At 42.3% G+C, this 16,670-nt stretch overlaps 1 protein-coding gene across 1 annotated transcript in view; it reads right to left on the bottom strand.

Annotated features, from left to right (window-relative positions):
* Positions 1 to 16,670, bottom strand: part of LOC149197300 (tubulin alpha-2 chain-like) — an 83,387-nt gene that overhangs the window by 730 nt on the left and 65,987 nt on the right. Inside the window, exons 2-5 of the mRNA XM_089405811.1 lie at positions 2,827 to 3,021; positions 2,514 to 2,728; positions 1,448 to 1,647; positions 71 to 579 (exon numbers count right to left, since the gene is read on the bottom strand). Of these exons, the coding sequence (XP_089261937.1) occupies positions 71 to 579; positions 1,448 to 1,647; positions 2,514 to 2,728; positions 2,827 to 2,939 (1,037 nt within the window). The 5' untranslated portion in view covers positions 2,940 to 3,021. The remainder of the gene's footprint in view (positions 1 to 70; positions 580 to 1,447; positions 1,648 to 2,513; positions 2,729 to 2,826; positions 3,022 to 16,670) is intronic.

The raw sequence follows: 16,670 nt of genomic DNA, 5'->3' as shown, positions 1-16,670 counted from the left end.
TATGCATTAATTTAAACAGGCATTACAAAATTATAAAGAGTGTAGTCAGGTAGGTAGCCAATAATCTTACCAGTCTACGAATTGTACAGCTCGTTTTGTTTTGATCATTGAAACTGCTGCATTCACATCTTTGGGCACCACGTCTCCTCTATACATTAGACAGCAGGCCATGTATTTTCCGTGTCTGGGATCACATTTAGTCATCATGTTACTGGCCTCAAACACAGAATTTGTTATTTCTTTCACTGACAATGCTTCATGATAGGCTTTCTCTTTAGCCACTACTGGTGCATAAGATGAAAGCATGAAATGAATTCTAGGAAAGGGAACAAGGTTCGTTTGAAACTCATTTATGTCTACATTTATGGCTCCTTGAAATCGAAGAGAACTTGTTAATGACGATATAACTTGCGAGATCAGTCTGTTCAAGTTTTTGTATGTAGGTCTTTCGATGTCTAGACATCGCTTACATATGTCATAAATAGCTTCGTTGTCCAGAACAACTGACACATCTGTGTGCTCCAAGAGAGAATGAGTTGACAATACACTGTTATATGGTTCTACAACTGCAGTGGAAACCTGTAAATCAAAGGAAAGGTACAATATTTAAGGAAACGGTGGCAGTCTTGATGCAATAAAAACTTGTGAAGTGTGTCTGTGTAAATTGATTAAGTGAATACAATAAGGAGACCCGACCCAGAGATGCCACAAATTAGAGAGGTAAAATAGAGATCAAAGAAGAAAACACCCAAAATGCTTCTTAAAACTGTCACATACACATCTAAACCCAGGTTTGACATGGACCTTGAGGTTGCAAGATGAGTATGCATACCTCAAGATCACAAACTCAAGGTGGAACTAGAGATATGCCAACTTGGAAAAGCTTGGCCACCTAAAAGTGCATATTAGACCAGGGATTAAATGGCTATTCATATCTGGTAATCAATAAGCACCAAGCTACGGTGCTCAATATGTTGGGTTTACATTGTTGAATAAAAATAGCTTTAATTCCAATAGTGTACATACTACAACCCAACACAAAATGGGTGCTCATTGCTGTCATTCATATCCAATGCACTCTTGCACACACCTCCACAAGTTCACCAACTGGGCTATAAAATGCATCTCTACACACCTCCACCCCCATCTGGGATCTAGGTTACACCTCTACATAAAACTCCAGCCACCTGGGCTATAGAATGTATTTAAGTTCGCTCCGTAAAAAGAGATACTATTTAAACACCATAAACAGAGTACCAATTGTCTGAGAGGAAGGGGAAAATGCTTCTGTTTGACCAAAAAGAAAAGAACATGAAAATAGAAGGTAGGCAAGAAATTCATTAGGAACAATCCGATATGGCTTGTACGGGTAAATTTTGATGTTCAATTAACATAGAAATATAGTATGTTTAACTACGAAATGTGAATGTGCTGGAAGGAACAATACCTGGGGAGAGGGATATATATTAAATCCCAGCTTCGGTTTTCTTCCATATTCAACAGAAAGGCGTTCCAAGAGTAAGGATCCCAAACCAGATCCAGTACCTCCTCCAACTGCATTAAAAACTAAAAATCCTTGCAAACTGGTGCAATTATCACAGAGCTTCCTTATTCTGTCTAGACAATTCTCCAATACATCTTTGCCCACTGACAAATGGGGAGACAAAAATTCTCTGTCAGCTTAAAGAATAAAGCAGAAGTCATCTAAGAATTTGACTTTGTATTCAGTACTGCGATAAAACCTTTTTTTTATTGTTATGTCCATAAGCTTGATGGGGGATTATTAATGAGGTCCATTTGGGCTGTGCCACGCAATGCCACCAAGTTGTTTGAAGTTGTTTTAAAAATGAATGCATCTAGATTTTCCATGAGAGGTTGCACAATTAAAAAAAAGAAATGACAATCTCAAATTCATCTAAACAATAGATCAAAGAACGCATCCTTTTCTTTTGGGTTTTCATATAATTCTGGAGTCTTACCCTGATCTCCACAAACTTTTTCATTAGGCATGTAATGACTAATTTTAATACGCTAAGGTTGATTGTATTTCGTTTTCCTGCCAGCTTTCTTTAGCATATAGGTCGATGGTCATTAATAATTTACACCCAGAGATACACTGTACATCTGCAAAACGAGAAAAATAAAAGGAAAGATGGATGAAAGGGTTATGCATTAACTACATGCATGATGTAACTCTGAACTAATGAGCTTGACAAAGCAAACAAATCACATTTAAATGAAGTTTGGATGGAAAGGGCAGATATTTTCACAAAGATGCACTACTTCGATATGGATACTCATAAAAAATAACAATTAAAGAGGAAAACAAAAAAAGAACCAAAACAAGTCCGCATTAATCTTTAAGGTACTTGAAAACTCAAACCAGGCCTCATGTTAATCACTGCTAAGAAACGAATCAACCCAATGAGCTCACCCCAAGGGTTCAAAAAAATTCTATGCTCTTTGCAAATGTTTGAAATCAATATATAAAAGAAAAGGAGCAGGAATCTAACCAGTATAATGGCCTCGAGCAAAGTTGTTAGCTGCATCTTCCTTGCCAGAAATAAGTTGTTCAGGGTGAAAAAGCTGCCTGTATGGACCTGTCCTAACCTCATCAATAACTGTTGGTTCAAGATCAATAAACAGAGCTCTGGGAACATGCTTCCCAGCTCTGGTTTCACTGAAGAAGGCACTGTGTGCGTAGGTTCCTCCATTTATTATTCCATCACTGCACATATAAAATAGTTTCAGGGAAAATTATTTACCTTGCCATACGATAATTTCAAACTCTGCTCCATGGTTCCTATGGTTAGTAAGAGGGTTTACCTAGAGGGATAACCATCTGGTTGAATTCCATGCTCTAAACAAAATAATTCCCAACATGTATTTCCCACTTGTATTCCAGCCTGCCCTACGTGAATATTTATAATCTCCCTCATCTCCTTTGTTTACTCCTTGTCTCCTTGACAGCCTTTAGTCACTCAATAATGAGTGAGAAAGCCAAAGATACAATTTAGAAATCTGCAAACAATAAATAGCATAATCAATAATGTATCAGCATAATATGGAGAAGAAATAAATTGCATTAGAAAATCCATGAAATACCATGCCATACGTCTCTTATATTTTAGCTCAAATACTAAAACACACAACAAAAGAAGTCACAACATGCAGCTTATGATGACTTTAGCACAGATCTAAGAAAGGAAGCATTGGATTAAAATGAATTTGACAAGGAAGAAGTTGATTTGATGAGTTTTAAATACATCAAAAGCAATCTCTTGTAAAGGAGTAGAAGAACCATTGGTCGATCTAATTACAAAGTATTTTCTAAATAATAATTCATGTATTGTGTACCATTTTACTTCACAGCAGCTTCCCGTGAGGTTCTAGATACTTACAGTGTTATAGAACAGCTTGAGTGGGCCTAATGGTTTAAGAGTATGTGGTTCCTTATAAGAGGTCACAGGCTCAAAAATCCAGAGGGGTAGAGCATGTACACCTACATAGACTTTAACAGTCAAATCGCTGCGCAGATTCAGGTTTATTAATGAATGAATGATGATTGTTACATAGAAGGGCCCCTGACTTATATATCGCCTCGAGTGCCTCTTGGTGAAAGGGCATGATCTTCTGATCATGCCCTTTTGCCTAATTAACCTATAATTGCAAAATTATTATTTTTTTACATAACATTGCCTTCCTTTCGAAAAGATGCTTTGTCCTCAAAGCATACAAAACGACAAGTGTTGTTGACGAAACGTTTTTGTCTCCCAAGAGGCTTCTTCTTCTGGTAGGTTCTTCCACTTGATAAGGTACTCTTTAATTACTCAAGATCATAATTTCCTTTCCCTGGTGGTAACAATTCCTTTTGGTTCTAAAACGACCTTGCCTTCATCATATAATATCAGAAGCGTTGTCTGTGTTGATTGGTGTTTTTCCAATGCCCTTTTAAGACAAGATATATGGAAAACATTGTGAACTCTACCATTATCCGGAAGGCTTAAGTTGTATGCTACTTGGTTGATCTTTCTGTTAATCTAGTACGATCCATAGAACTTTGGCGCTGTTGACCACTCTGTGTCAACGACCCCATAGCAGTACACCCTTTTTTTCGCAAAAGGGATCCATCATGTTCAAGTGTCTGTGCCATTTAGACTTCATCATCAGCCGACAATTTTATGAATATGTCAGCCCACTCTGCATATGTAAAATGTAAATAATTTCAGTATGACCGCGTCTGTATGTAACAGTGTAGGTAAACCTATGGTTTTGGTGACAATCTCCATTCTAGGAAGTTTTTTGTCTCACTGATTCATCTGTGTCTCTAGACATGAATGATCAGTAGAGTTTTTCCCTCCACTCTTACCCCAAAACTAGAGTGGATTTTGTCGCTAAGATATTAGGCGAGTCCTAGTGTTTTAGATCGAATCTATGTAAAAGTGATTTGGGAATAATCCTAGCTAATTGGCTAGATTATTTTATTACAAGTCACTTGGTCCACTAGATCATATTTTGTGTCGCAGAAATGGGTATTTTTTGAGGGTCTATAACGACGGGTTTCCCCCTTCATGCATTAATGTTAATTTATGGTATGTTCTATGCTTAGTGCAGTTTACTTCTATTTCTTCTTATTAGCCACTGTTTAGCAATCACATAAACATAAAGTAAAATGTTGATAGAACATTAATAGATCGACAGATTACAAGCCAAGACAGGAGACACCAGATGTGGTGGCTAGCTAGGGACAAACCCCAATGTGGGGAACCCTTTGATCAATTCTTCTTTAGTCTTCAATAGTTCAGCAGAGAGAAATAGTACAAATACATAAATCTGTAATTTTATGACAGCAGCAGCAAACCCTAACCAGCAAAGTCAAATATGGTCAAACAAGATGAAATTGACCTTCAATATGCTTGGTCAATTTCCCGGTCATCTAGTCCTCCAACAACAAGAAGAAGCAACCCATAAACAGCCCCAAAAACACAGTCAAACTGCAGTCAACTGAAGTCAACTTGTTGCCCCAAACTAGGGCAGTCAACGTTGGTCAAACTAGAGGTCAGATTGCCTCAGTTTGCATGCCAAAAATTGCGGCCTGCCTAGGAGAGGCTGCCACACCAAAACCGCACTCCTGAAAAGTCAACGTTGTCCAAAACGTCTTGCTGCAGCTTCTGTGTCCTCCTTCCTTGCCCTTCTGCGTCCTCCTCCTTCCCACATGTGAGCTTCTCTTCCTTGTGTGTAAACCCAATCAGCTAAGGAGAGAAAAATGTGTGAGAGATGAGATGAGTGAATAATGACTCAACCTCACTTGTATTTATATGATATGCTGGGCATGTGTGCCACACATTTAGCTATTGGCCGACCTTGACAATTTGTCAAGTAAATACAAATAAATTCATATCTCCATAAATACTTGTCAGAATCGGATGATCGTTAGATCAATCCTACACCTCTCGACGAGAGGAATCAAGGAAAAATATCAGCTGCCATAAATAAGATGACCCACATGGAGTTTGGCCCTAGTTGCCAATTTTAACACTCCCTCTCAACTAGGGAGAACTCCATCTACTAATTCGTCTGACCGTCGGTACTATCTCTGCCATCAAATGCACTGCCCTGCATTGCTCGGCTCTGCTGAACTATGAAGAAGAAGAAATGATCGAGGATGTATCATACCATCCTCCACTGACCCGAAGTTAGTCCCAAAGAGTGTGTCATACCACTCTCACTGATCCCAGATCAATGGAGGTCATCCTAGCATAGGGAGTACAGTAGATACAACGATGCGTCCATCGATAGTACTACTATGGTCCCTAACCCCATTTCCCTGCTCATTGATCAGATGAGAGGTACTTCCCATGAGTCCCAGACTGCATGGGTAGGATGCCTCGACAGGAGAACTAATCATCTTATCCCTAAGTCGCCACAGGGTATCACAGGTTGAACCTTTCACCCTATACATAGCACACCACTAGGGGAGGGTGAGTCGCCCTGTGGTCGCATGTCGCTCCAAGAAGTACCCCAAGCCCCCTGGAGCTCCCAGAGCTCAATGTATGCATCATACATGACCCTCATAAGAGGGTCTCTCAACGACACCAAGTCGTTCTCGGAAAGTCAAGAATTTGACCTTTCCCAGGGGCTTCGTCAAAATGTCGGCCTGCTCATCTGTACCGATATGTTGGAGCCTTATTGCTCCCCGTTGCACCATATCCCGGATATAGTGGTACCTGATATCGATATGCTTGGAGCGATCATGAAATACAGGATTCTCTAATAAACGAATCCCACTCTGGTTGTCACACAGGATCATGGTAGTATCCAATGTAAATCTAAACAGTTCACTGAAGAGCTTCCGCAAATAGATTGCCTCACAAGAGGCCATACTCGCAGCAATGTACTCTGCCTTAGCAGTGCTCAAAGCCACCGACTTCTACTTCCTGCTCATCCAGGATATCGAGGCAGATCCCAAAGAGAAACAGCACCCGGTGTTGAAATTTGGTACCGAAGGATAGGTGGTTCCCTAAGGCTTTGATCTTTGGCCAAGGGAAAAGTGTCCAAAAGAATTTAATTTTTCTCCTAAAGTGACTTTATAATTTTTATAAAGTCAAATCTAATTTAAAAGTGACTTTAAGTGATAAAGTTACTAAAGTCTAATTTTAAAGTGACTTTAATAAAGTCAATGTAAAATTAGAAAGGAAAAGTGACTTTGGACATAAATGACTAAGTGGGTCTTTATTAAAGTGGGGTGAATTAAAAAAAATAAAAAGTGAGATTTAAATAAGCATTTAATCTCAGCCCTAGATCTCAATCTATTTCAGCCATCGGATTTAGGGATTCCCCAAAAGTCACTTAGGGTTAGATTAAAGGAGGGAAAGGAGGAAAAGGTCATTAATTCTTTCATGAGCAGATTGAGAGAAGGAGAGCAAGAGAGCAAGGGAGATTTCTGGACAGTGAGGAGAAGGAGGCAGCAGCTTGGCACACATTCCAAGGCAACGTTTCAGCAAGTCCGTACAGCTGAGTTAGCACACAGTGAAAGGCAGATTTTGGGCACGATTTTCTAGAAAGGCCGTACAACAGTTTTGGTTCAGATTCCAAGGAGGCCGTACAACAAGTTAGCACAGAAATCGAGGAGCAGAAAATCTGAAGTTTGCTGGCACGTTTTTCAAGGGAGGCCGTACAGCAAGTGGCTGTACCTTGGCACACTTTTCTAGGCAGAAATCCGTACAGTTGTACTGCTGTTTTTTTGCACAGAAATCGAGGAAAACCATACAGCAACATTTATGGTAGCTTGCATGCTTTTCTAGGCAGTCCGTATAGCAGCATTTAAGGCTGAAATTTGGGCACAAAAATCGAGGAGGTCATACAGCAAAGTTTTTTCCAGTTGGCTGTGAGGCACGGAAAACGAGATAAGTTGTAAAAGTTTGCTTGTTGATTTTTTGCTGAATATTTCTCTCACTGTAAAAAGCATTTTCCAGAAATAAGAAGGAGCTTTCGAACTGGTTTTCCCCAAGAGTTGTAGGGGGTTTTTCCAGGGTCACCTTGACCAAAAATCACTGTGTTTAAATGTGTTGAATGGCTGTTTGTATGTGCTGATATTTATTTCTGCATTTTCAGCATTCTGTAATATTTCTAGAATTTGTGTTTTCAGCAAAATTTATTTTCCAGTTGTTGAATGTATGGATATGGGAAAGGGCATTTAACTATTTTGGAGAAATAAGGTGAAACTGAAAACCGGGGTGGGAAATGAGAAATTTCTACATGGTATCAGAGCTTGAGTGCTGAAGTGCAGTTTGGGACAGCAAGGAGGAAAATTACAGCCTGCTGATTTTTCACTCAGAAAATTCCAGCAAGCTGATTTTTCACAAACAGCAGTTTTATCTTTACTACAGCAGTGCTATTTTTCAGTTTTAAGACATCAGGATGTCATTGGGATTGAGAGTGGAGGATAGGTTGGATGGGCATACCAATTACAGCGTTTGGAAGGAGAAAATGCAGAGTATCTTTGAGGAGGCAGAAGTCTGGGACATTATGGTGCATACCACACAGAACCTTGTTGTTGTGCTCACTGATGCTACTCAATTGGTTGCTTATAATAAAAAGAACAACAAGGGTAAGAGACTGATTCTAGACGGAGTCAAAGACCATTGCATTCCTCATGTGAGAGGAAAGAGAAATGCCCATGAGATGTGGACAGCATTGTCCAATCTCTACTAGAGTACCAATGAGAACCGGAAAATGGTCCTGAAGGAGAAGCTGAAGACCATTAAAATGGGTAATGATAGTTCAGCTGGATATCTCACAAAGATTACTAATGTGAGAGATGAGTTGGCAGCAGTTGGAGAGGTCATTCCACCCATTGAGTTGGTGCGGATTGCAGTGAATGGCCTCCCCCGTTCATGGATGAACTTTGCTGATGGGGTTTGTGCACGTGAGACCCTTCCCACATGGGAGAGGTTTTGGGATGATTGCATTCAGACAGAGATCAGGAAAGGTCAGCTTGGGGCAGCCAAGCCAGTTGAACAGGATGAGGAAGTAGCACTATTGGCAGGAGGCAAGAAAGGCAAAGGGAAGAAGCAGGCTTCCACAAGCAATGGTCGGGGCAAAGGCAAAGGTAAAGATAAACAGGGTAACACACAGAAGGACTATTACAAGGTGAAGTGTTGGAATTGTCAAAAGATGGGACACTATGCAGTTGTGTGTCCGGAGAAGAAGGAGAAGAAGAAGAAGAAGGGGAAGAACCAGAGCTTGGCAGCGTCAGCAGAGGTTGAGGACTTTGCAGATCGTTTTGACCGGGAGTTTGGGTTCACTGCGTGTGAGTCCTCTAGTGCAGGATCACCTGCCACACAAGTTCAGAGGGAGCATGCTTTTCCCTCTATTAGCGTAGCATCTTCGGGTATCTGGTATGTGGACAGTGGAGCTTCACGTCACATGGCAGGAGTCCGTGAGTACTTCTCAGAGCTTTCAGAGAGTGGCACTGATATAGAGGTAGTACTCGGTGATGACAGAGTTGTTAGAGCAGTCGATGTGGGGATACTGACATTTCAGAGGGAGTCCAAACCTCCCTTGAAGGTGACAGATGTTCTTTATGTGCCAGGGATGAGGAAGAACCTCATATCCGTCTCAGCTTTGGAGGATAGAGGATATGAGGTACTGTTCAGGGGAGGACAGGTGTTGATGTATCCCAGGGGCACTCCAGCTGATTCAGCTAGAGTGATAGGTGTACGCCATGCAAAGGTGTACAAGTTTGCATTCCAGCCCCTTTTGGCATTGAGCAGTAGTACCGACAGCAGAGCTAGCAGTTCTAAGCTGTGTGACATTTGGCACCGCAGGATGGGGCATATGTATCATGGAGCCTTGAGGACCTTGCGGGAGATCACTACAGGTGTGCCAGATTTCAGTACTGATCACTTTGATACTTGCAGAGGATGTGTGATGGGAAAGTTTGCCAAACCCCCTTTTCCCAGCAATGACAGCAGAGCAACTGGGATACTTGATTTGATTCATTCCGATGTGAGCGGTCGGATGTCTCATGTTTCCTTGAGTGGATATGAGTACTATGTTTTATTCATTGATGATCACTCCAGGAGGACGTGGATTTATTTCTTGAAGACCAAGAGTGAGGTCTTCAAGCGGTTTCAAGAGTTTAGAGCTCTTGTGGAGACACAGACAGGTCGGAAGATCAAGTCCCTGAGGTCGGACAATGGGGGAGAGTACACCCTTGGAGAGTTTGTTGACTATTGTGCGGAGGCAGGCATTAGGAGGGAGTTCACTGTTCCTTACAACCCCCAGCAAAACGGGGTTGCGGAGAGGAAGAACAGATCCATCGGAGGGGCTACCAAAGCCATGTTACATGATCAGGGGTTGCCATTGTTCTTATGGGCAGAGACCTGCAACACAACTGTTTATTTGCAGAACAGGAGTCTGCATCGTGCCTTGGGGCACATGACTCCGAAGGAGGCTTTTTCTGGGAAGAAGCCTTATATTGGTCATCTTCGTATCTTTGGGTGCATTACATACTCCTACATACCCAAGGAGAAGAGGACCAAACTAGAGCCCACCGCAGAGAAGGGTATCTTTGTGGGCTACAGTGAGACCTCAAAGGCCTTTCGGATTTACATTCTTGCACAAAGGAAAGTTATTATCAGGCGGGATGTGAAGTTCGAGGAGGACAGGGCCTTTAGGAGGTCACGGGAGTTAGAGTATCTGGATCAGCCAGACCCTCAGCAGCAGTTGAGTCAGTCGCAGGGATCCAGTGGGCAGGGATCAGGAGGATCCGGAGGTACATCTATGACGATGTCAGGTCCGTCAGTGAGTAGTGGCTCGTCGAGCCAAAGGGGTGGTGCTCCGGGCAGCATGCAGAGCAGTCCATAGAGCAGTTCACTAGGGAGTCCACTGATGGACAGTTCACACGGTACCTCAACTTCTACAGGTTCAGGTGCAGGCAGGAGGACAGCAGACAGACAGTCAGGAATTCAGGCTCCTGATGATGATGAGGAGGAGGAGTTTCATTCTCCAATGGGAGAAGTATGCGCAGGGAAGAGGAAGCCCAAGTGGCTTCAGGACACCTTAAGAGATGCCACACTGTTGCTGAGCCTAAGAGGCCGGTCAGAGAGAGTAGACCACCTGAGAGGTTTTGTAGCTATATGGCAATCGCTACCAGCATCCTTGACTCTGAGCCTTCTAGCTATGAGGAGGCAGCTAGCCAGCAGGTCTGGAGAGAGGCCATGCAGGAGGAGCATTCTTCTATCATGAAGAATGATGTTTGGGAGGTGGTGCCGAGGCCTGAGGGCAAATCCATGGTTACTTCCAGATGGCTTTACAAGGTAAAGCATGCTGCAGATGGTAGCATTGAAAAATTCAAAGCGAGGTTTGTGGCTAGAGGGTTCTCCAAGTTAGAGGGAGTTGATTATGAGGAGACTTTCGCTCCCGTGGCTCGATATACTTCGATCTACTCCATTATATTGATAGCAGCAGAGATGGGTTGGAAGATCCGCCAGATGGATGTGAAGACTGCATTTCTCAATGGATTCATACAGGAGGAGGTGTACATTGAGCAGCCACAGGGCTTTGAGGTGCATGGGAAGGAGTCCCATGTGTGCAGACTAAAGAAGGCCCTTTATGGCCTGAAGCAAGCTCCCAGAGCTTGGTACTCCAGGATAGATACATACTTGCAGGGGATGGGTTTCACAAAGAGTGAGGCAAATCCGAACCTTTACTATATTGTGATAGGTGAGGAGCCTCTCATTCTGGTGCTGTATGTGGATGACTTGGTCATTACAGGTGCAGAGAGACTCATAGAGCACTGCAAGAGAGATCTTGCGGCGGAGTTTGAGATGAAGGACATCGGCTTGATGCATTACTTTTTGGGTTTGGAGGTGTGGCAAGAGGAGGGGCATTTCTTCCTGGGGCAGGGGAAGTATATTGTGAACATCCTTGGCAGATTTCACATGGAGGATAGTAAACTCATGTCGACACAGATGATCACCAACTGGAAGAAGCTTCATGCTTCGGATTCCGAGTTGGTAGATCCCACATTGTACAGGCAGCTGATTGGTTCCTTGATGTATTTGGTCAACATTAGACCAGATATTTGTTTTGCAGTCAACACGATGAGTCAGTTTATGTGTGAGCCTAGGAAGGTTCACTGGGTGGCTACAAAACACATTTTGCGGTACTTGCAGGGGACAGTGGATTATGGTCTGGACTACAGTCAAGGGGATGGAGTGAGATTGGCAGGTTATATTGATTCTGATTGGGTAGGTTGTGCTTCTGATAGGAAGAGCACTTCAGGGTGCTGTTTTGGGTTGGGTTCGGCAGTAGTGTCATGGTTCAGCCGGAAGCAGCAGTCAGTAGCATTGAGTTCAGCGGAAGCAGAGTATATGGCAGCCAGTCTAGCTAGTTGTGAGGCCATCTGGCTTCGCAAGATGTTGTTTGGCTTATTTGGTCAGCCGTTGAGACCTTCAGTGATTTACTGTGATAATCAGAGTTGCATTAAACTCACGGAGAATCCAGTATTTCATGACAGGTCAAAGCATATCAGGATCAAATATCATTTCATCAGAGACTATGTTCAGAAGGGAGCTGTGAAGCTTGAGTATATTCCCACTGATGAGCAGGTTGCAGATATTCTTACCAAAGCCTTACCACGGGGCAAGCATGTCTACTTCAGAGACAAGATGGGTGTGGTGAGGAACACCTTCCTCGGTAAGAGGGAGTGTTGAAATTTGGTACCGGAGGACAGGTGGTTCCCTAAGGCTTTGATCTTTGGCCTAGGGAAAAGTGTCCAAAAGAATTTAATTTTTCTCCTAAAGTGACTTTATAATTTTTATAAAGTCAAATCTAATTTAAAAGTGACTTTAAGTGATAAAGTTACTAAAGTCTAATTTTAAAGTGACTTTAATAAAGTCAATGTAAAATTAGAAAGGAAAGTGACTTTGGACATAAATGACTAAGTGGGTCTTTATTAAAGTGGGGTGAATTAAAAAAAATAGACAGTGAGATTTAAATGAGCATTTAATCTCAGCGCTAGATCTCAATCTATTTCAACCATTGGATTTAGGGATTCCCCAAAGTCACTTAGGGTTAGATTAGAGGAGGGAAAGGAGGAAAATGTCATTAATTCTTTCATGAGCAGATTGAGAGAAGGAGAGCAAGAGAGCAAGGGATATTTCTGGACAGTGAGGAGGAGGCAGTAGCTTGGCACACATTCCAAGGCAGCGTTTTAACAAGTCCGTACAGCTGAGTTAGCACACAGTGAAAGGCAGATTTTGGGCACGATTTTCTAGAAAGGTCGTACAGCAGTTTTGGTTCAGATTCCAAGGAGGTCGTACAGCAAGTTAGCACAGAAATCGAGGAGCAGAAAATCTGAAGTTTGCTGGCACATTTTTCAAGGGAGGTCGTACAACAAGTGGTTGTACCTTGGCACGCTTTTCTAGGCAAAAATCTGTACAATTGTACTGCTGTTTTTCTGCACAGAAATCGAGGAAAACCGTACAACAGCATTTATGGCAGCTTGCACACTTTTCTAGGCAGTCCGTACAACAGCATTTAAGGCTGAAATTTGGGCACAAAAATCGAGGTTGTACAGCATTTATTGTTGTTCTGTTTTGCTGTTTGCAAGTTTTTCCAGTTGGCTATGAGGCACGGAAAACGAGATAAGTTGTAAAAGTTTGCTTGCTGATTTTTTGTTGAATATTTCTCTCACTGTAAAAAGCATTTTCCATAAATAAGGAGCTTTCAAACTGGTTTTCCCCAAGAATTGTAGGGGGGTTTTTCCAGGGTCACCTTGACCAAAAATCACTATGTTTAAATGTGTTGAATGGCTCTTTGTATGTGCTAATATTTATTTCTGCATTTTCAGCATTCTGTAATATTTCTAGAATTTGTGTTTTCAGCAAAATTTATTTTCCAATTGTTGAATGTATGGATATGGGAAAGGGCATTTAACTATTTTGGAGAAATAAGGTGAAATTGAAAACCAGGGTGGGAAATGAGAAATTTCTACACCCGGAAGTGCTCTTTCGGTCCACCACATTGCGTGCCCAATCAACATCGGTATATCCATGTAGTCTTACATCTCCAGCAGTGTATCTCAACCCATAAGTGATTATGCCACGAAGGTATCTCAACAGATTCTTGGCACCAATCCAGTGTGTGTGGTGAGGCTCAACCATATGTTGACTCAACGTGTTGACTACAAAACATATATCCGGACGGGAGTTCACCAAGAACATCAATGCTTCGATGAGTTGACGATACTCGGTAGCATTTCGTAAAACAAGTTCGGCAGCACTACTACTTAACTTCTTGAAGTCAAGCTCCATCGAGATAGTCACGGGCTTGCAGTCCACCATACCAAATCTCTCCAATATCTTCACCACATATTTTCCTTGAGATAGGAAAATCTCCCATGGCTTCTGCCAGACTTCTAGTCCTAGGAAATAGTGCATCAGTCCCAGATCCTTCATCTCAAACTTAGAAGCCAACTCCCTTTTACATTTGTGAATGAGAGGGTCTGCACCTGTCAGAAAGAGGTCGTCAACGTACAACACCAATATGAGAGGTTTATCATCTTCAACCTTAAAGTAAAGGTTAGGGTCGACTTCACTCCTAAAGAATCCCAACTTCATCAAGTAGCTATCGATTTTCTCATACCAAGCTCGGGGTGCTTGCTTCAGCCCATAGAGGGCTTTCTTCAACCTGCATACGTGGGATTCTCGATCATGAATCTCAAATCCTTCGAGTTGTTCCACATAGTCTTCCTCTTTGATCGAACCATGCAAGAACGCGGTCTTGACATCCATCTGATGTAGATTCCATCCTTGCGAAGCAGCAAGGGCTATGATCGAGCGGATGGTGGTATATCGGGCAACAGGTGCAAATATCTCGTCATATTCTATACCTTCCTTCTGAGAGGAGACGAGCGACAAAACGAGCCTTATACTTTTCAGCACTTCCATCATCTCCATGCTTTATCTTGTAAAGCCATTTCGAAGTGACAATTGTTTTGTCCTAGGGTCTGGGGACCACATCCCAGACATCGTTCTTCATGATGGTCTCATATTCCTCAATCATAGCATCCTTCCATACTTGATGCTTGACAGCTTTTGCGAACGATGAAGGCTCATTTTGAATAATAGTGCTCATGATGGCCAAGTATCCTTGATCCCTGGTCGACTTCTTACTTTCATGAAAAGTCCCTCTGGGTGCAATGTCTCCTTCCACATCATCAAGTGTCCCCCTGAGCCATGAAGGCCTCTTCCTAGAAGAGGAAGGTTCTTGCAGAGGGGGATCAATAAGATCCATAGGTTCTTCTACATCGGGCATCGTCTCATCTTCCTTTTCCTCTAGTTTCCTAGTGTCAGCTTCTCCAGATTTCCTTAGTATAGGAAGATTGTTAACTTTGCTAAGAGCCATATCTTCGTCAAAGGTGACATCATGGCTAATCTCGACATCCCTTTGACCAGCCACATAGATTCTATAGCCCTTAGTATTTTCGCTATAGCCCACGAAGATTCATTTCTTTCCAGATGCACCCAATTTATTCCTTTTCTCTTTTGGCACATGAAAATATACAGGACTTCCAAAAATTCTAAAATGAGATATGTCAGGTTTCTTACCAATGAACATTTCTTCGGGAGTCTTGGAACCCAATGCTTGATGAGGGCATCGATTTTGCACATATACGACGGTATTCGCAGCTTCGGCCCATAGAAACTTCGGAAGCCTTTGATCATGGAGCATAGCACAGACAGCTTCCACAATCGTACGATTCTTCCTTTCCGCCACACCATTTTGCTCAGGAGTATATGGTGTTGTAGTCTCCCTCTTAATGCCAGCTTCTTTGCAAAAGTCACGGAACTCATTGGATTCATACTCAATCCCATTATCAGTCCTTAAGATCTTGATCTTCTTTTCTGTTTGATTCTCGATCAAGGCTTTGAAGTGATGAAACCAGGAGAACACTTCATCCTTCTTTTTCAAGAAGTATATCCAAGACTTGCGAGAATAAAAGTGAGGTAATATAAATATCCTCCCAAGGAATTCACAGGCATCATACCAGATATGTTGGAGTGAACCAACTGCAATATATCGGAGGTCTTGCTATGGCTTGAGGGGAATGGTCCCCTTTTGAGCTTTCCTTCGGCACATCCAGGACATACACCTTCTTGCTCTAATTTGAACTTGGGCATCCTAGTCACCATTTGTCTCACATCGGGTAGAGCTTTATAATGAAGGTGGGCAAACCTCTGGTGCCATAGTTCGAACTGAAGAGATGTGTCACAAGTCATGACACCCAACGGACTTCCTCCGACATGATATAAAGAGTCAACCCTAAACCCAAGAGTGAAAGCATCTTTGAAATTCTTTTTCCATACACGTACCTTGCCATCGATGAAGGCCACCTTGTAGCCTTTGTCTTCCATTGCCGAAAGGGACACCAGGTTCTTTTTGAGATCAGGTACATATAGGACTTCTTGCAAATGAATTGTATTACCCTGATTCAATTGTAGAGAGACATTCCCTACGCCTTTCACGGGATATTTGGAGTTGTCCCCAAGAACAATTTCCAGGTTGGTCTCCTTCTCTATCAGATTAGAGAGAGCTTCTTTGTAACTAGTGAAGTGCCTTGAGGCACCACTATCAATAAGCCAATTTCCCAGCGAGTCTGGGGGAGCAGTAGTAGAGAGGGCCGCTGGTAGATAATATTCATCTTGCTTATTGTTAACAACGTTAGATTCATACCTGGAGTTTCTTGCCTTCTTGGAGGGTTGACCATTTCCTTGATTTTCGTCATTCCTCTTTCCTTTGCCATTGAACCTACCCTTCCTTTGATTGTTGTTGGAATTGCCTCGGGAGTGATTTTGATCATCATCATGAGATGTGTCCTTTCTATCAGGGCACTCCCTCGCATAGTGGCCAATTTTGTTGCAAATGTAACATCTACCTTTCCTTCCACCTTTCGGTTCGGCCTTTCCCTTAGATTTTGCCCCGAAATTATTTCTCCTTTTAGCATGAGAGGAGAATGCAGCGAGATTGCCTCTAAGTGCAGGCATTTCCTGCTCTTCCATCCTTGTTTCTTCTTGAATGCATCTCGCCATCAGTTCCTCAAATCCTGGGATTACATTATTGTTGAGAAGAGTGGTTTTGAATATATACCATTCATATGA

This window comes from Pinus tabuliformis, chromosome 2_2, assembly GCF_031772625.1.
Source record: "Pinus tabuliformis cultivar Carrire ecotype Pingquan chromosome 2_2, CPIR1, whole genome shotgun sequence".
NCBI lineage: Eukaryota > Viridiplantae > Streptophyta > Pinopsida > Pinales > Pinaceae > Pinus > Pinus tabuliformis.
This window is presented reverse-complemented; position numbering and strand designations above follow the sequence as displayed.